The following is a 19,232-nucleotide window of genomic DNA, read 5'->3' as shown; positions in this document are numbered from 1 at the left end:
TAAAAGTTACCGGTCGGCGGATAATATTTTATTTACGACGACGAACCATACTTGACGGTGATATACTTGATAGTTATATATATGTTCGTATCATATATATATATATATAACTATTGCACACTATTTTAATGTGTGTCTGACTAGATCTGACGATGTACTTTATATTCGGCACCCCACATTGATATAGGTCGATTGTCCCAATGCAGTTAGAGTGACCTTTATTTTGAAAATCTAACTATCGCACTTTCCGGCCGCCAGACTGAAGTGTGTTGACTGCATTGGAGATAACAACCTCCGCGCCTTTACCAGAGGAGACGGCGATCAACTAGTGTGTTACGACAGTAAGTCACCGTTTGCGGATACCATACATATGAATGGGCAGATCCGTAAACTGACAACTACCCGTCGCAAAATTGTCCGTGTCTTTTCATATAAAACAGCAATTTTATCATTGTAAAATTCATTCAAAGTTCATTCAAAAAGGATTGTTTAGTGTCTTGTCTCCTCGCCAGTGTACCGCCCATACAATATCTATATGGGTTATGAATTGTGTTGCAAACCTTGTAGGCTCAACTTGATAGAATGGCTTTAATAATCATGAATGAGATTTTACTAATATTTCAAAGAGACCATCTTTAAATCCCAGATGTAACATTAATTCATATGTAAAATCTCATCAACTGATTTCTGACACCGGAAGGGTGCAAGGTTAAATGTTCAAAATAGCTATTAATAATATACAGTATATTAGCTTTTGGATATTGCGTGCGTGTATGTACAATGCAAATAAGAAATTATATTTCTGGTTAATGGAATGATTACTTCTTAAATCTCTAATATAGTAGTAAAAAGAGTAGAATCTATTAACACTACCCACATAGTTGTTGTCTCATATTCAGTCAAATCTCTCTAATTGAATGGTGCTTTCACTTCTCCCTTCTCTGTAAAGGACACAATGAACAGGCATAATGGTCTTATCTACTGAAGTCAGGATACAGGGGCGTAGTGCCTTACTTCCTGATCAGTATACATTGCTTTCTGTCTCTTCAAATAGCTAAAGACTCTCTCATTTCAATACAACTATGGCAGATGGACCTTATATATACTTAAGGGTCAGAACAAATAGCAAATTAATAATTTATTGTGTACTCTTTGTGTAAAATATTATCTTGTTTTACAGGACGGTGATGGCAAAGTCAGCAGAGTAATCCAAACTGGAACCAGGAAAAGGTGGGCAAATTATCATATGTAAATTATTGTATATAGTCTATGAGAAAATCACATTCCTGTTATAGAAACTACTCATTTCATCAATCTCTCTCTTCTCTATTATACTTATCAAATGACCTGTTCTTTATGACTGGAATCATCATTGTTTCTGAGTCTCTTTTAATTAATTAGTTGAATTGAATTAAGTACTACTGACCTTTCATGAAGTAGGCCAAATTATTTCTGAAATAAACACATTTGTACTGAAGGGGCGGGTTCACCCCAGTCTCTTCTGCCTATTGAATACATTCACTAACAATTGTTAGAATCAAACGTAATCAAAGTGTTTTCAATCATGTGCATTTATTCAGGATATATTATAAATGTTACAAGTCATTTGTGTATTTGACCTCTGAGGTGTGACTGACGGTCTTGTTTATATTTTCTGTTTCTGCCTTTTGAAATGTGGAGAACTTTGTCTCAGTAAACTCTATTGATTGAAACTTCAACTTTGACTCCTGGTCTTCATTGTAAATACTGGTCTCATTACTGAGTATGACTGTATTCCCCTACAGTACATTGTCACTTGTTATCCATATTATATATAATGTGTGCAGTCACCCACTTAGTGGGTGAATCTCATGAAGAAATGTCTGGGCAAAATATAATTTATTTTATTGTCTTTTGATAATGGGATTGAAATATGACATGGGCATTTATATATGGTTTTCATTAAATTCACCCTAGTAGACTGAGTACTATAGATAAACCTTGTTTAGGTTTTTGCTAGTTTGACTGGGTATGACAGCTGTGATAAGTTTGATATGGTCTCAGTATTTATCGGGATGGGTACAAAAGTACTTACATTAAAGTTGCAGCAAAGGAACTACAACAGCCCTCAACACAACAAAAATAAAGTCAAATGTCTAGACTCCCTGCCAAACAAAAGGGTAAAAGCAGTGGTCAATACACAGAAATGTTCATGTCATATTTTACATATATATTTTATTTACAGTGTTATAGGTACCAGTTCTCATCACCTGGCGGGCTGCACAGCTGAAAAACAGATTTCCTCACATGGAGTTTAAAGGTGCACTCATTAAATTTAACATGACAAACTCGTTAAAGACATGAATTGCATTGTTTGCTGAATTTTCACACGATGCATTAATTGAGCTCGGCTTCTCAAGCCAGAAGTTTATTTTTCTCTTTTTACCAATTTGTTTTACTTGCCCTGCAAATATTTTCACAGGCCCCACCACAAAAAATTATACATTCAATAGCATATTTATACAGTATGTGTCAGAATGTTTTTCACTTGTTTTCTTAATAGAAAAAAAAAAATACTATAAATCATGTATTATTCCTTTTAATTTTCAATAATAAATTATACAACTATAACTCCAAACTCCAAGAAAACCATGAATTCAAACACTTTTTCTTGAAAATGATGGCACACGCTGCAAAATATTACTGATTTGTGTAAATGACTGAGTGCAGTTGCTGTAGGTAGCATCAATAAAAAAATTAAAAAAATTAAATAGTAAAGCAAATGGACAGACTACTCTTACTCCTACTTAAGTTCTTTACATCTTATAAACCTTGACAGTCAGTGAAGGTTCCCGTTTCTATTCGTAAAAAAAAAAAAAAGTTCTACTAAAATGCCATTTACAGACAGTAGTTTTTCATTCTTAACAGCTTTAACAACTGTAACATTAACATTTTCTTTCTCTAACAAGCAGGTACAGTTTTACTGAACATTTGTTTGAAATATATTACAAATGAAACTATATAAAAATGGTGCTGAAATTCAGTTACAAGTCCCTACCATGGTTTTCTTTCTTCATACAGGTACGCATTTGTGGTCATTATAATTTCTAACATATGCATAACTCTTCCCACATTTCTGACATGTGTAGGGTTTCACTCCAGTATGGATTTGCATATGAGCTTTCACATTGTTGGGTTGTCCGAACCTTTTCCCGCAGACCTCACAGCTGTAGGGCTTCTCTCCAGTGTGAACACGCCTGTGTCGCCTTAAGCTTCCCGATAAACGAAAGGACATTCCACAAGTTTCGCACTTGTGTGGTTTTTTACCAGAGTGAATGAGCATATGCAGTTTAAGACCATTTTGCAGGCCGAACATTTTTCCACAGACAGAACACTTGTATGGTGTTGCTTTGGTGTGAACAACTTCATGCATTGTCAAACCAGCTCCCTGCGCAAAAGCCTTACCACACACTTCACACTTGTACGGCGCCACACCTGAATGAAGTTTCTCATGTTCCTTCAGTGAATATGTACTGCTATAGCTTCTACCACACACTTTACACATGTTTGGATCCTTGTCTGTGTGGAGCTTCTTATGCATGCTGAGTGTAGAGGCAGTAACGTAGCTCTTCCCACATATCTCACAACGAAAAGCGTTCCCTTTATCCCTATGTGTGAGCTGGTGCTTCTTTAAAGCATAATTAAAAGCGAAACTTTTACCACATATTTCACACATGAATGATTTCAGTGCTCCATGTACCGTCATGTGCCTCTTCAGATATTTTGTCAGACTAAATTGCTTTCCACAAACATCACATGCATGACGTTTCACACCACTGTGAATGTGAATGTGGCTTCTGAGACTTATGAGATGCACAAACCTTTGGCCACACACTTGACACGCATGGGGTTTCTCTCCTGTATGCTCAAGCTTGTGTAATTTCAGTTTTTTGTTAGTCTTGAACGTTTTGTCACACATGCTGCATTTCCATGGTTTCTCATTTGAATGAACTCTTTTATGGCTAGCCAGGTTACCTGAAGTTGAAAACTTTTTCCCACATGTGTTACAGCTGTATGGTTTTTCACCTGTGTGGATTCTCTGGTGCGCTTGTAAACTCCACTTTACAGTGAAGCCGCGTCCACATACACCACAAACATATGGCTTTACTTCCAGGTGAACAAGTTCATGTGTCTTAAGATCCACAAAGGTCTTTCCACATGTTTTGCAGCTTCCTTTTATCTCAGTGTGGTTCGATTTGTGTTTCTTGAGTCCTTTAAGAAATGCAAACTTCTTCCCACATTCATCACATTCGTGAAGGGTGCCTTGTCTACACCTGTGCTGCTTTAGTGTATGTTTCCAGAGGAATTTCTTTCCACACTCATTACAGTCAAATGATATATCATTCTGTCTTTTCTTGGACTGTGCAGTGGTTTGCTCTGCCTGTTTGTTTACTTCAGGTTCCTGGTCTTCCATAGAGGCAATGTCACGCTCTTCAGCTGCAAAACATGAACAATATACAAAAAAAGAAGAAAAAAAAAAAATCCTGAAAAAAGTTTTTAACAAAATTAAATACGTTTTATTAATATTTTAATTAATTCAATTGAATGTCAATTTGTTAAAGTCTTAAATAATGCTTTGAGTGCAAGCATAAAATTAATGCCAAAGCAAATGTAGTTGCTTTGCCATTTCCAAACTGTACCATTTAGAAGTTAGGAAATACTTCATACTCCTCGTTCATTTTAATTCAATACTGCACATTTATTTTGAATTTATAATATGTACAGCATTTAAAGATTAATTAATTCAGATAGATGGGCATTTTCTTAATTGAAATGTGTAAATCTTAAAAATAGACCTTTTTGGGTGGGGGGGTTCTTGTGGCTACTGAATGCTAGAAGTATGGCAATTTAGTAAGTCTTGAGTCTAATATTTTGGTAGCAAGCAGTAGCGAAACATACTGAAGTATGGTTCAAATTAAATTCAAATTGTGTTTTAGATCAATTTCTAAACTTTATTTTAGCTTGTCATTACACATGAACAGCAAAGCTGAGAGGCACACACCCTCTGTCACAACTGTTGGCATTGGTTTCTCTTTGCCATCAATCGACTCCTGAGAACAAAATTCAACAAAGTTACCCTCCTTTTAACACTAAACAAAACAATCCATACAAAAGTTGTCGCAAACATTTTTAGTAAATACACAGTTTAATAATTCCAATGAACAGACCTTAACAGGGTCTTGTTGTACATTTTCTTCACGTGACAGATCCGGTCTCTCTGGACTCATTGATAGAGTCACATCTACTTCTACAAAATCTGAGGAGGAATAATAATCACTAGAAATTCACAATGAAGATGTTAAGTATTTGATAAGCAAAGACAGACAAATATGTACTCAAATTATATTTCCAAAACTGCATTTGTGGTTTGTAGCTTCAAATAATTCAATAGAAATTCAACTTTTCATTGGATTGAGGATCCTGAACACTAACATTACATTTTACGAGACAGGATGTCTTACCAGGCACATCGCCGACAGTTTGCATGTTTTTGCTTTCTGCAGAATTTAAGGCCTTCAAATGTGTTTGTTTCGTTGCACAGCAATATCTGTAAAGTCTGCATATTTTCTGAACAGCCACCTTGGTAAAGGTTTCCATCACCGCTGTGAGCTTCGCCTGCAACAGACATTAGTTAGTGATTAATACATCTGTATACAAATCTGTAACTAGCTGGATGATATAAAGTTAATTGATGATATACATTACTCTTAAAATACAGGTAAATTCTAATAATAATAATAATAATAATAATAATACAAAAATCTACCAAGAGTTAATAGATTATAGAGATCAAAACTCAATGAACAGGATATGTGACAGATCATCTGGATAACCGACAAAAAACTTTTTTTTCCAGTTTTTTTTAATTATTGTTTTTATTTTACAAACAATTAAAGGGACTGTTTTCCCCAATTATATATATATATATATATATATATATATATATATATATATATATATATTATATATAAAACACAGTTTGACTTTCTCTGTTGAAAACACAAAAGGAGATGTCAGGCGGAATGACAGTCTCAGTCACCATTCACTTTTATTGTATGGAGAGGGGTTAAAAAAGATGCAATGAAAATGAATGGTGACTGACGCTAACATTCTGCCTAACATCTCCTTTTGTGTTCCACGGGGGCGAAATTAATACAGGTTTGAAACAACATGCGGGTGAGAAAATAATGACAACATTTAATTTTTTTTATTGAACTTGACCCTTAAATAGTGATAAACATACAAAGCGACATTCAGCAGCAGAGTAAATATAAAAATTACCCGTTTGAGCCGTCTCTCGTTCATTTCAAACGTCGTTTGGGATGTGGCGGGACATTCACAGTCAAAAACTTTCTGAATTTCTTCTCGAGCTGTTTCTGTCAGCAGAGTCATTATAGACACTGTTTGTTGGTGAAATACTTCATACTCCACCATTGTGCTCGATAAATATTTGCAGGATTTGTATTGTTAATCTGAGAATGCAGGAAATCTGCAATACACACGATTTCGTGATATATTTAATAAGAACCGCGGGTTTTTCCGTTCACGTTGTTTTCATCTCACAACCTTGAGAAACATGCAACTACTTCCAGTTGAAGGACAACATTTGTTTTCATAATAAAAGTCGTCGGAGAATGTTTATATTTACGATGACGAACCATACATAAGACGTATATTTATATATTTAAAAAAATTCAACTTTGTTTTTGTACAGTAGTTTAATGCTTGTTTGCCTACATCTGAACAGGGCGCTACAGTTTAAACTCAGACTGACTTTTATTTTGTAAATTAACTATTGCACGTTTCCGGAGGCCATCCGCAAGTTAGTTATCTGTGGGGAATGACGTTTGTCCCACTTTTATATTATCTCCCTAAGAATCATGTATGAGATTTAACTAATATTTTAAAGAGACCATTACTAAATAACTTTAAACTCTTTAATGTCGGGAGAGACAGATCTTCAGGTATGCTTTCATTCATTCGTCATTCAAATTGGGGGAAAATGCTTTTAGGAGAACTTAACCTTAAATTTAAGTTCATTGTGTACATTATGTTCAATATGTATGGAGCATAGTTTGTTTCACAAAACGAATATCTTATATTTGTGGTACTTGATTAGTAACAGTGATTAATAATAAACGGACACTTGGATATTTTATGCTGGTGTAATATTTAGATTAAGAAATTACATTCCACCGACATTTATAATTGTGCAGTTCAGTTAGTTTGAGATAATTACATTTGCTATTGGTGTTTTTGGTTTACAACTGCTGGTTAATGTGGTGATTACATAACTTTCTACTTAACTTTCTACAATAGTAGTAGATTGAGTAGATATATAATTTTACTCTGAGTAAGTACCCACATAGTTGTTGTCTCATATTCAGTCAAATCTCTCTAATTGAATGGTGCTTTCACTTCTCCCTTCTCTGTAAAGGACACAATGAACAGGCATAATGGTCTTATCTACTGAAGTCAGGATACAGGGGCGTAGTGCCTTACTTCCTGATCAGTATACATTGCTTTCTGTCTCTTCAAATAGCTAAAGACTCTCTCATTTCAATACAGCTATGGCAGATGGACCTTATATATACATTAGGGTCAGAACAAATTGCAAATTAATAAGTTACTGTGTGCTGTTTGTGTTGGGATTCCCAGAGAAATGTTCAACATTGAGGTACAGACCTTTTTTCTTAAAATATGATCTTGTTTTACAGGATGGTGATGGCAACGTCAGAAGAGTCATCCGTGTTGGAACCAGGAAAAGCCAGGTAAATTATCTAATGTGCATTTTTTTTGTGTTCAGTCTATCAAAAAAATAATTTAATACCCTTTAAAGTAAACTACTAATGAATAACAATCTAAGATTCTTTTTTTTTTTTTTTTTACCGTAATAAACAATAATTGACAACCACACACAAAAAACTGTTTAAGATATTTCTTGAATGTCTAATTAAATGGCATATGTTTTCATCTGATAAATTTGTTATTTTAGCAGAAAATAACCTATTTATAAATTCTAGAAATGCTCTGGAAAAAGACGGTGTGGATGTTTCAAGGAGCACAATACGACGATACTTGAACAAAAATGAGCTGCATGGTTGATTTGCCAGAAAGAAGCCTTTACTGCGCCAATGCCACAAAAAAGCCCGGTTACAATATGCCCGACAACACCTTGACACGCCTCACAGCTTCTGGCACACTGTAATTTGGAGTGATGAGACCAAAATAGAGCTTTATGGTCACAACCATAAGTGCCATGTTTGGAGAGGGGTCAACAAGTAATGTGTTCCTTGAAACAACCACACCGTCTTTTTCCAGAACAGCCTGTATTTCTCCTGAGGTTACCTGTGGGTTTTTCTTTGTATCCCGAACAATTCTTCTGGCAGTTGTGGCTGAAATCTTTCTTGGTCTACCTGACCTTGGCTTTGTATCAAGAGATCCCCAAATTTTCCACTTCTTAATAAGTGATTGAACAGTACTGACTGGCATTTTCAAGGCTTTGGACATCTTTTTATATCTTTTTCTATCTTTATAAAGTTCCATTACCTTGTTACGCAGGTCTTTTGACAGTTCTTTTCTGCTCCCCATGGTTCAGTATCTAGCCTGCTCAGTGCATCCATGTGAGAGCTAACAAACTTATTGACTATTTATACACAGACACTAATTGCAATTTTAAAAGCCACAGGTGTGGGAAATTAACCTTTAATTGCCATTTAAACCTGTGTGTGTCACCTTGTGTGTCTGTATCAAGGCCAAACATTCAAGGGTATGTAAACTTTTGATCAGGGCCATTTGATTTCTGTTATCATTATGATTTAAAAAGCAGCCAAACAACTATGTGATAATAAATGGCTTTATATGATCACTATCCTTAAATAAAAGATGAAAAAAAAATGTTTTTTTTGTATGATTAGTCATATTTTCAAAATCAATGCCAAAATTTCAAAATTTCTGCCAGGGTATGCAAACTTTTGAGCACAACTGTACTTTTGTCATGTTTTCCATATTAATAATTTCTTACTTTTTTTTTTAATGAGTGAAACTCACGACGAAATGTCTAGGTCATATTCGTTCAGGCAATATATATATATATATATATATATATATATATATTTGTTCTTTCTTTTTATTATTATTAGAGAAACATATTGTTATTGGTGGTTTTATTATTATTATTATTATTATTATTATTATTCTCCTTGCGCACCAATCTCTCAAAAAGTCACCAGTAAAAAAGTTTCTAATTTGGCACATTGATACTACAGGCCACTGGGAACCCCTACACCAAGAATGGCCCACATTCGCCCTTAGGGAGCGCTACAGGCCATGCAGTGATGGCATTTCCACCCCATTTGTCCAGTTCTTCTGCAACTTTTCCTGTACAGTGAAAATTTGGGAAAACCTACAAAAATCTTCTTCTCTTGAAACGTAGATCCAATTGACTTGAAATTTGGTACCCATGTGTAGAATTGATGTCTTTCAATTTGTTACTTTGCAAAAATGAATATAATACAAAATGGCTGAAAGGGGCGTATTTATGTAAATGTCCACATTGCCTCAATAGATATGTGTCAGTAAATCAAACGTCATTTTGACTGATGGTTTTTCAACCCTAACATGCTTCAAGATAACATCACTCTGAAGTACTGTACAAAATTTCACCTTGATATGTCAAAAGATGACTGAATTACAGCTGTTTGAACTTGTGCCAAATCTGACAATGCTAGCCACTGGTTTCTTTTTATACAGAAACTGAAAGCAGAAATGCTCAGCAATGTGAATAGCTAACTTGGCTAAGATGTTGTGCTGGTAAGTGAAGGGTCAGAGGTTAAAATCCAGCCATAGCCATACATTTTGTTTAGGATTCAGACTGAAAGACATGTTTTTTAGAATTCCTCCTTCGGGAGGGTTTAACCCCAACACTCTACTGATCAATTTTTAAATGATTTGCCATTTTGAGGTGGAATCAGCATTGGTGCTTGCAGCTATATTTATTATTATTTTTGATTTTGGGGTGAACAATGATTCAGACATTTATTGACAGTTTTCTGGAAAATCATCCTAGTAGAACACTGGGTGTCCTATGGACAAATATTGGTCTTGTCAAGGTTTTTGGAAGTTTGGTTGGGTGTGTCAGCCATGATAAGTTTGATAAGGTCTCAGTCTTTGTCACGGTAGGTACAAGAGTATTTACAGTTTTAGTGAAGAAACTAGTAACAGCCTTCAACCAGAAGATGAACCTGATAGGAACCTCACATTTTGCAGGAAATGGGATATTGTTGAACATTTTTGTTATTTCCTTCTATTCTAGCTGGCTCGCATTCAGACAGACAGTGTTGTTGAGAAACTCAAGGAGTTACACCCCAATGTGCATTTTGAAATAGGTAAGACATAATTTTCCAATGTGCAAAACATCTAATTCAGCACTTAGTTCTGCTTGACACTTAATTTGCAAACATTGCAGATTTACCAAGTGTAATATAATAACATTTTCACTGTATATTCCGCTTATACTGTTTTCCACTCCAAACAATCTTTTAATTTTGTTTCAGTTGCTATGTCAACAACAGGAGATAAAATACTTGACACCGCTTTATCCAAAGTAAGTCCTAATACAAATCCCAAATAAAGAAATATATGGCTATATTTACAGGTAGTTCTCATCACTAATTCCTAGTAGTTGTTTTAACAAATTAATGTTATAGGGGCCTGGGTAGCTCAGAGAGTATTGACGTTGACTACCACCCCTGGAGTCACGAGTTCGAATCCAGGGTGTGCTGAGTGACTCCAGACATGTCTTCTAAGTAACCAAATTGGCCCAGTTGCTAGGAAGGGTAGAGTCACATGGGGTATCCTCCTCGTGGTCGCGATTAGTGGTTCTCGCTCTCAATGGGGCGCGTGGTAAGTTGTGTGTGGATCGCGGAGAGTAGCATGAGCCTCCACATGCTGGGAGTCTCCGCAGTGTCATGCACAGCAAGCCACGTGATAAGATGCACGGATTGACTATCTCAGACCCGGAGGCAACTGAGACTTGTCCTCCGCCACCCTGAATAGAGGTGAGTAACCGCGCAACCACGAGGACTTAGAGCGCATTGGGAATTGGGCATGCCAAATTGGGGAGGAAAGGGGACAAAAACAAAGTAATTTTATTGTTATAATTCATTAGTATTAGAGCTGTAAGAATTAACACATTAATGTATGCAATCAATTTATAAAGCATTTACCGTTAATACAGCATAAACCAGCATAAACACTGGTTTAAAGAGCGAAACCTTTGTAATGTGTGAACATTTTGTAAAGCATTGACGCTCAGACTTGAATCATGAACGCGGCTTCACGATTGCTGCAGCAAAGTAGATAGCCACAGTCTACTGGCAGATTAATATTGTGGAGGATGAGAGTTTAAGAGATTTAATGCCCATTGCAATGAATATGCAACCTATGTGAGGACTAGTTCTTTCAATTAGTCAAACTCCCACTTAGACTTTGGGAAACGTTTAATGTTACTTGAATTGGTTCTATTTTAGTGCATTTCTATCTTTATACTGGGGAAGGCTTTGTTTGGAAAATATAAATAAAGCATTATATTGTTACCTTTTGTTTTGTTTTCTTTCCTAATATGGAAATAAATGCATTTGTGTCAAATTTCAGCACTTTTTAAATCTGCGATTAATCACAATTAAATAATTAAATAAAATATTGTATAATTAAAAAATTATACAATTAATCAGATTAAAGATTTTAATCAACTGACAGCACTAATTTGTATTGTAAATGTCAGTGTACTGTATGTAAAGTGCTTGCTGCACAAGTGTTTGGGAAAACGCTTTTAACAACATTTATCAAGTGTCGTTAAACTTGTGTGTTAAAGATTGGTGAAAAAAGCCTCTTCACAAAGGAATTGGAGAGTGCTTTGGAAAGAAATGAGTAAGTCAGTCCTTCGTTGCCTCTACTTTACATAAATTGATTTATTCTATTCAGTGTATCAACACTACACAGATTTTTGCTTTGGTCTTTTGGTTCATTTGAAGTTCAGATGTTTATGCTTCAGTGCTGGTGCTTGGATGTTTCAGGATGAATAATGCTGTTGTAAAAATTTTTGTCTACATAGGGTAGACCTGGTCGTGCACTCTTTGAAAGACTTGCCTACTGCTCTTCCTATGGGTTTCACTATAGGAGCTGTGCTGAAGTAAGTTAAAGGGCAATAGGTTCACTGTGTTCTGAAATGTAGTGATGCAGACATGCTTCCTCGACATCTAAAGAGCCTTTTATCTTAAAAGTACTTTGCATGGATGTAAATTACATATGGGATACAAGTAAACTAAAACCTTATACTTTCTAGTGATTTAATTAACCATCATTAATGTTTATGAATTGATGTACGTACACTAGATTGCTCATTTATTTGGAAGTCATTTTGGATATGAGGCCATCACTGTGATTATGACTGTGTGTTTATCTTTATTCTCTCGAAAGACGAGAAAACCCCCATGATGCTGTTGTCTTGCACCCCAAAAATAAAGGCAAATGTCTAGATTCCCTCCCCAACAAGAGGTAAAAGCAGTGGTCAATACACAGAAATGTTCAATGTCACATCATATTTTATTTATTTTTAAAATAGCTTTTGCATGTTTTATTTACAGTGTTATAGGTACCAGTTCTCTTCGCCGGGCTGCACAGCTGAAAAAAAGATTTCCCCACTTGGAGTTTAAGGACATTGTATCTTAAGTACTTAAATTAAAAAATCTGAGTACTTGCCCCAACTGTGCATTTCAGAGTGTGTGAAAGATGTTGATTTTTTTTTTTTTTTTGAGTTTGCCTTAACAATGATGTCTCAGAGGGGTAATCTCAACACTCGTCTGAAGAAGCTGGACGAAAAGGATGACTTTTCCGCCATCGTTTTGGCAGCAGCGGGTCTTGAGAGAATGGGCTGGGAGAACCGCATTAGCCAGGTGCCTCCATGTTGCTTTAATAAACTTAATAAACACTGTTTTCCCTAATGAGGAAAACACTAAATATTATTGCATAATTTAGTTGATTATTGAGACTTATAATAGCAATCAGTGACATACACTAATATATTCAGGACACTTTAACCAGCTCTGTTCAATCTACAAGGTACTTTCTTGCATATGACCTCTTGTTTATCTCCTTGTTTTAGATCCTCAGGCCTGAGGACTGTATGTATGCAGTCGGACAGGTGGGTAGCATTTGGTGTCCCACTAGCAGAGGTTTGCTACATTTACAAATTTCATATACGAGGCATAAATGTAGCTGGCTTGCTCATGCCAGTAGTTAATTTTTATTATTTTTACTCTTTTTAAAAAAAATATCTATTTATTACTTGCCTTGCCAACATTTTAACTGGCCACACCACAAAAAATTATAAATGTTTTTTTTCGCAGTATTATAAAATTTAATAGCATATTTTTAAGTGTCAGAAATATATTTTTATATTTTAGTTTCACGTTAAGTAATTTATAATGATTATTTTCAAAAATAACTGGAAATTATACAACTATAATGTAACTCCATTAAAACTATGGATTCATACAATTTAGCTGGAAAACAATGGCATACCTGCAAAAAATTACTGATTTGTGTGATGCTTCCAAGACTATCACAAGTCATTTTCACAATTTCAACAAAACCTCATGTGTTAGACCTCTGTGTTAGCCAGCTAGATAATGCAACCTTGGTGACAAGCTCAAATCCGGCTGCTCAGTTTGCATTCTGTAGTATCTGTTAATGATTATAAGAGTTTAGTTGCTGTAGGTAGCAGCAGTAACACAATAAAAAAAAAAAAAAATTTTTTTTATAAGAATAAACAAAGCATACAGACTACTCTTACTGTGTTTTTAAAGGGAGCACTGGCTGTTGAAGTGAGAGCTCGGGACCAAGACATCCTGGAGATGGTTTCGATATTGAATGACTCGGACACTGTGCTGAGCTGCATTGCAGAAAGAGCATTTCTCAAACATCTGGTAGTAATCCTGTTCTATTAAACCCCTCACTCCAATTTCCTACTTTATATGCTTAGCTCCATAATGGTTCAGTATATAAATGCAGACAGAGTGGGAATGTAGTATCTTATCTTCCATTTGTTTTCTTCATAGGAAGGGGGCTGCAGTGTTCCAGTTGCTGTTAACAGTGCAGTTAAGAATTCACAGGTAGAGAAGAGAGAAAATGATTATAACCCTCAGCTGAATGACAGATGTGTGTAGTAGAGTATGTGAAGATTATTTTTGTATTTAATGTGTGAAACTGTTCTTTTTGCAGCTCTACCTGACTGGAGCGGTGTATAGTCTTGATGGCTCAGATAGTCTGAAGGAGACCATGCAGACAAGCATCAGCTCAGACAATCAGGTTGTAACTCCCAAAATATGATCAGATAACACTTTTAAAAGTGTCAAAATATGCCATCAGCATGTCAGCTATGTCAAAAAGTGTTAAAGGATATGCTCATGTACTTTTGTCAACATAATTATTTTATTTGTCTATTCAGTAGATTTTACAGTGACCCCAAAATGTATTCGGCCACTTTTGGACATTTTAAAGGATAGTTCAGCCAGAAATAAAAATTCTTATATCATTTACTCACTGTCATGCCATTTCAGATGTAAATAACTTTCTCTCTTCTGCTGTACACAAATGAAGAATATCTCAGCTCGGTAACCAGAAATCTGAAGGGACAAAAAGCAGCATAAAAATAATCCATACGACTCAAGTGGTTAAATCCATGTCTTCAGAAGTGATATAATCGGTGGAGGTGAGAAACAGATCAATATTTATGTCCTTTTTTTACTATAAATCTCCACTTTCAATTTCAGATGTGAAAATGAAACTAAACAGGCACCACATGTGACCTTCAGATGTGAAAGTGGAGATTTATAGTAAAAAAAAAAAAATGTATTTAATATTTTTCACCCACACCTTTCATATTGCTTCTAAAGACATGGATTTAACCACTGGAGATGTATGGATTACTTTTATGCTGCTTTTTAGAGCTGTGGAATATAAACTTTTTTACGATGCATCGCGATGCTGACGTGAACGATTCTGCATCGATGCATAAAAACAAAAGTAATAAATTTAATATATATATATATAATATAAATATTTTTAAATAAAGTAAGTAGTCTTATTAAATATTAATTCAAAAGTTGCCTACGTCCTCTGGAAACAAAGCGCTTGCATCTGATGTTCGTAGATAGGAGACATGGCGGAGGGAGAGCAGCAGCCGGTGCTTAAAAATGCACCTAACTTCTTGAAAGCAGGTATTTGGGCATATTTCGGTTTTTACGAAGATAAGGAGAAAAACGAGCTTGATAAAAAATAAGCTGTGTGCAAGACATGTCGAGCCCAGATTAAATACTTCGGCAACACAACAAATATGAGGAATGACATCTCCCTTTTTCACCCAGAGCTAAAGTTAGCAGCAACCCCGCAAAACGCAGCTAATCAGCCAACAATACAACAAGCGATGGTATCAAATTTACCTCAGAACTCCGAAAGGGCAAAGAAGATCACACAGTCCATTGCCACATTTATTGCAAAGGATCTCCACCCTTACTCGGTCATGGAAAACACTGGCTTTCGCTTCCTCCTCCATACCCTGGAGCCAAGATACAGAATCCCTTCTCAGAATTTTTTCACAAACACTGCTATCAAAATCCAGAGTGATGGAGTCGATGCGTAATGCCAGCCAAGTGGCCATCGCCTGCGATTCCTGGACATCCATCGCAACAGATTCACATGTAACAGTAACTGCTCTTTATTAATAAAAGAATTGGAGGACAAGATGCATCATGATGCATCGAGAATCATTTTATAATCGAATCGTTACCTTCTGAATCATAATCGAATCATGAGGCAAGTGAAGATTCACACCTCTACTGCTTTTATCTTTTTTTTTGTTGGACCTTCAAAGTTCTGGCCACCATTCACTTGCATGGTATGGACCTACAGAGCTGAGATATTCTTCTACAAATCTTAATTTTTGTTCAGTAGAAGAAAGAAAGACATACATCTGGGATGGCATGAGGGTGAGAAAATTATGAGAGAATTTTCATTTTTTATTTTTGAACTTTAAGTCATACTTAATGTCTAGTTGTAACTGCATCAGATACAAAGTATCAAATCAAGTGGCATCTATAAACAAACGATGCTAGAGCATTTCTCTGAACTAATTTCACTTTTCTAAGCTTTTTATGCTATGACTTGTAACAAACTGGTTTCAATGTAATGTTTTGTGGATGTATGAAGTCAGTTTGCCTCAAGTTCATAGAAGTGTCCTAGTATCCACAAGTGTAGTACAGTACAATAACTCTGGACAAGTTCAACAAAGTTTGGGATCCATAAAGTGTCCTAATCTTCTTAATTTTAAACTGTATGTATATATATATATGTTTTAAAATGTAAAACCTGACAAGCTTCCATTTTGTGAAAGATTTGTGCTATACTTCTTTAAAATAAATGCCACTATGTTGTTAATTTGTTGTGCAGTGCAAAGACATTCATACATTTTAAAGAGTGTCTTCAGTATCCACATATATTTTGTGGCCACTGTACATATTATTTCCAAAATCAGATTTTAAACTTTGAATTTGAAACTGATTTTGGCATGTGTGTGAACTCATTATTACCAGATTGAGGAGCAGGAGATGGTTGATGAGAAGGCCCATCGTGTGGGCATCACAGCTCTAAAGTTGTCAGGAGAAGTCCAGGATGCTGCATTGAAGTTAGGAGTGGACCTCGGAAATTTGCTGCTCAGCAAAGGGGCCAAAGAGATATTGACCATAGCAAGACAGCTTAATGATGCTCGATAGGTATATAATTGTCCTGTAGTCATAGATGAATATGTACAACCCCCTTCCAGACAATCATGCTCTTTTCTCCTCCTAACATCCCATATGAACCTATCATAAACAAGTATTTATTTAAAAAATGTCAATGTCAACAACTGTTTATTTGTCATCCAATATAGATTACCTTTATAATTTGTGTTGGTATTAAGATTGTAATATGGTAATATTGCAAACTACAAAATTGTAGTAAGTTCAGTAATAATGCCTAAATAATGACTCAGTTATTATTTATAACAGCTATTTTCCTAAGAACACTTGTATACATTTTAGTCTGTGATCTTGCCATACAAAAAGGAATATATCTGCATTACAGAGAGCTATATAAATAGGTAATTATATTTTCCCTCAGATTAGGTCATGAACTCACAATTATGCCTTTCAAGATGATGTGTGTTGTATGTGAGCACATGCTCATTTGAAACTTGAATTACACTGGAATACAAATCTTTGAAGCTGCTTGAAGTATCATCTTCATTTCACTTTTATGTAACCCATTTGCTGACTGGTTATATGCATAAGTGAATTTATATAGCATAATAACCTGAATTCCACTACAAAAATGTTATTTATTTTTTTGCTTTTTTGTATGATGTAGTAGCTTTTGTTTTTATACATGCTGTATATGAATGTGTATAACTCTTAAGATTTGATGGTATTTAGAGTGTAAATTAGTATGGAACTGTTTTTAACCAATCAGTTTCAGGCATTTATTTGACACATTTTATGCCTTCATTTTTATTTTATTTATTTATATTTTTCTCCCCAATTTGGTATGCCCAATTCCCAATGCGCTCTTAGTCCTCGTGATGGCGTAGTGACTTGCCTCAATCCGGGTGGTGGAGGACGAATCTCAGTTGTCTCAGTTGTTACCGTGGAGACGTAGCGCATTTGGAGGCCCATGCTATTCTCCGCAGCATTCACGCACAACTCACCACGTGCCCCACTGAGAGTGAGAACCACATTATAGCGACCACGAGGAGGTTACCCCATGTGACTCTACCCTCCCTAGCAACTGGGCCAATTTGGTTGCTTAGGAGACCTGGCTGGAGTCACTCAGCACACCCTGGATTCAAACTCACGACTCCAGGGGTGGTAGTCAGCGTCTTTACTTTCAACCTAGGCCCCCCACATTGTATGCCTTATTGAGCCTTTTAAATCAGTTGTCAGATCTAACTTTTTCAGTGCCTGAAAAATCTAAATTTTTGTGTATTTGCAGGTGTGATGGAGCTGTGAATTGTATGAGCAACTCATACATGCCTTTTTGCAATGCATAGTTTTTTCAGTCACTCAGATTCATAGAAGTCATTGCTTTCTCTAGTTGAGTACATTTCTTTGCCAAACTTCCTCTTGTGCCTGCAGATGAAGTATGTTGAATGTTAGCCAGTATTAATTTGTTGTAATATTCTAACACTGATGTTTGTTCATGGTTTAGAGCCACATTTTAACTGATGCCAAAGTGCACATATCTAATTTTCAGACCTTTGAATTGTTATATTCCCAAAAGTACATTTAGTTTAATGTTAGTTTAGTTATTGCAATTTCAGATTCATGGGTGTTGCGCTGTTAAACTGAACTTAAAGCATTAATATTATTTGTCATTAATTTTGCGAAGTAGCATCTATATTTATATGAACATAAAATGTTCTAAGCGTGATGGTTTTAAGAGCATAGTTTTTAAGTTTTATTTGCCAAGACCAAATAAATCAGGCAACAGAGATTTGATAATGTGGGGTTTGTCTCTTGAAATGTAGTTGTATGATACTCCCTTAAAGGTGTATCTTTTTTCTTTGTGTGATCTTGGAGTTACACTGACAGCTAGGGGTGTGGATGCAGCATCATTCAAACACAATAGCTTTAATTTACAGATACCGATGTAGATATTCACTAATCACAGACAGCTATGATTAATTTAATCCATGAGTGAAAGTGTCATATAACAGGGCAGTTACTGAGATTGAGTAGTATTCGGCTGGTCATGTGATTCTAACATGGCAGCCCCCATGTGCGGACCCTCTCCATAGAATAAAGTAGAATAAAACAGCTTTTATAAGGTTACTGGTATGACTGGAGTCTTGATCTCATGTGAGTGCTCATGATTTTATACATATGTTTACAAATTTTAGGAGTAAAATGTTTTTAATGGGGGAAAAAATGACTGCGTACAACTTTAAAGGTTAATTTTCTGCCAGAAAAGTAGAATGAGACTTCACAATACTTTAATTGTCTTGAACACTCGTTGACAGTAGGTGTCCCAAAAGGTGTCACCATTTTCCTAAATTGTTTTAAATTTGATTTGAGATTTGGCAGGGGTTATCGGGAGAT

General features: G+C 35.6%; 2 protein-coding genes across 6 annotated transcripts; one reads left to right on the top strand and one right to left on the bottom strand.

Annotated features, from left to right (window-relative positions):
* Positions 1–323: 323 nt before the first annotated feature.
* LOC127422507 (porphobilinogen deaminase-like) lies at positions 324–18,627 on the top strand. 5 transcript variants are annotated; one of them, XM_051666094.1, is made up of 15 exons: positions 324–341; positions 1,181–2,299; positions 7,758–7,811; positions 10,355–10,427; positions 10,596–10,645; positions 11,915–11,970; positions 12,155–12,232; positions 12,520–12,597; positions 12,687–12,762; positions 12,882–12,995; positions 13,205–13,243; positions 13,908–14,027; positions 14,160–14,213; positions 14,323–14,409; positions 16,692–18,627. In XM_051666094.1, exons 5-15 carry the CDS (start codon positions 10,601–10,603, stop codon positions 16,869–16,871), a joined length of 927 nt encoding a protein of 308 aa, XP_051522054.1. In that variant the 5' UTR covers positions 324–341; positions 1,181–2,299; positions 7,758–7,811; positions 10,355–10,427; positions 10,596–10,600; the 3' UTR covers positions 16,872–18,627. The 5 variants fall into 5 exon arrangements, with proteins under 5 accessions (XP_051522054.1, XP_051522053.1, XP_051522052.1 ...); XM_051666093.1 differs by lacking the exon at positions 324–341 and having other exon boundaries at positions 1,031–1,230; positions 2,225–2,299; XM_051666092.1 differs by lacking the exon at positions 324–341 and having other exon boundaries at positions 1,031–2,299.
* Positions 2,563–6,623, bottom strand: LOC127422502 (zinc finger protein 883-like). Its single transcript, XM_051666079.1, has 5 exons — positions 6,322–6,623; positions 5,502–5,655; positions 5,208–5,296; positions 5,042–5,090; positions 2,563–4,476 (listed from the first exon to the last, which is right to left on the bottom strand). Exons 1-5 carry the CDS (start codon positions 6,472–6,474, stop codon positions 3,053–3,055), a joined length of 1,869 nt encoding a protein of 622 aa, XP_051522039.1. The 5' UTR covers positions 6,475–6,623; the 3' UTR covers positions 2,563–3,052.
* Positions 18,628–19,232: the final 605 nt, after the last annotated feature.

This window comes from Myxocyprinus asiaticus, chromosome 31 (genome assembly GCF_019703515.2).
Source record: "Myxocyprinus asiaticus isolate MX2 ecotype Aquarium Trade chromosome 31, UBuf_Myxa_2, whole genome shotgun sequence".
NCBI lineage: Eukaryota > Metazoa > Chordata > Actinopteri > Cypriniformes > Catostomidae > Myxocyprinus > Myxocyprinus asiaticus.
The sequence above is the reverse complement of the archived record's forward strand: the minus strand, read 5'-3'. Positions and strand labels throughout refer to the sequence as shown.

What these genes read in the sequence shown, in the direction of transcription:
- LOC127422502 (XM_051666079.1), bottom strand. Translation starts at nt 6,474, where the DNA reads ATGGTGGAGTATGAAGTATTTCACCAACAAACAGTGTCTATAATGACT. An exon ending in AACTGTCGGCGATGTGCCTG is followed by an intron (nt 5,297 to 5,501) that starts GTAAGACATCCT and finishes ATTCCTCCTCAG; the next exon opens with ATTTTGTAGAAGTAGATGTG. An exon ending in TACAACAAGACCCTGTTAAG is followed by an intron (nt 5,091 to 5,207) that starts GTCTGTTCATTG and finishes TTTTGTTCTCAG; the next exon opens with GAGTCGATTGATGGCAAAGA.
- LOC127422507 (XM_051666090.1), top strand. Translation starts at nt 7,611, where the DNA reads ATGGCAGATGGACCTTATATATACATTAGG. An exon ending in ACTTGGAGTTTAAGGACATT is followed by an intron (nt 12,763 to 12,881) that starts GTATCTTAAGTA and finishes ATGATGTCTCAG; the next exon opens with AGGGGTAATCTCAACACTCG. An exon ending in GAGCATTTCTCAAACATCTG is followed by an intron (nt 14,028 to 14,159) that starts GTAGTAATCCTG and finishes TTTTCTTCATAG; the next exon opens with GAAGGGGGCTGCAGTGTTCC.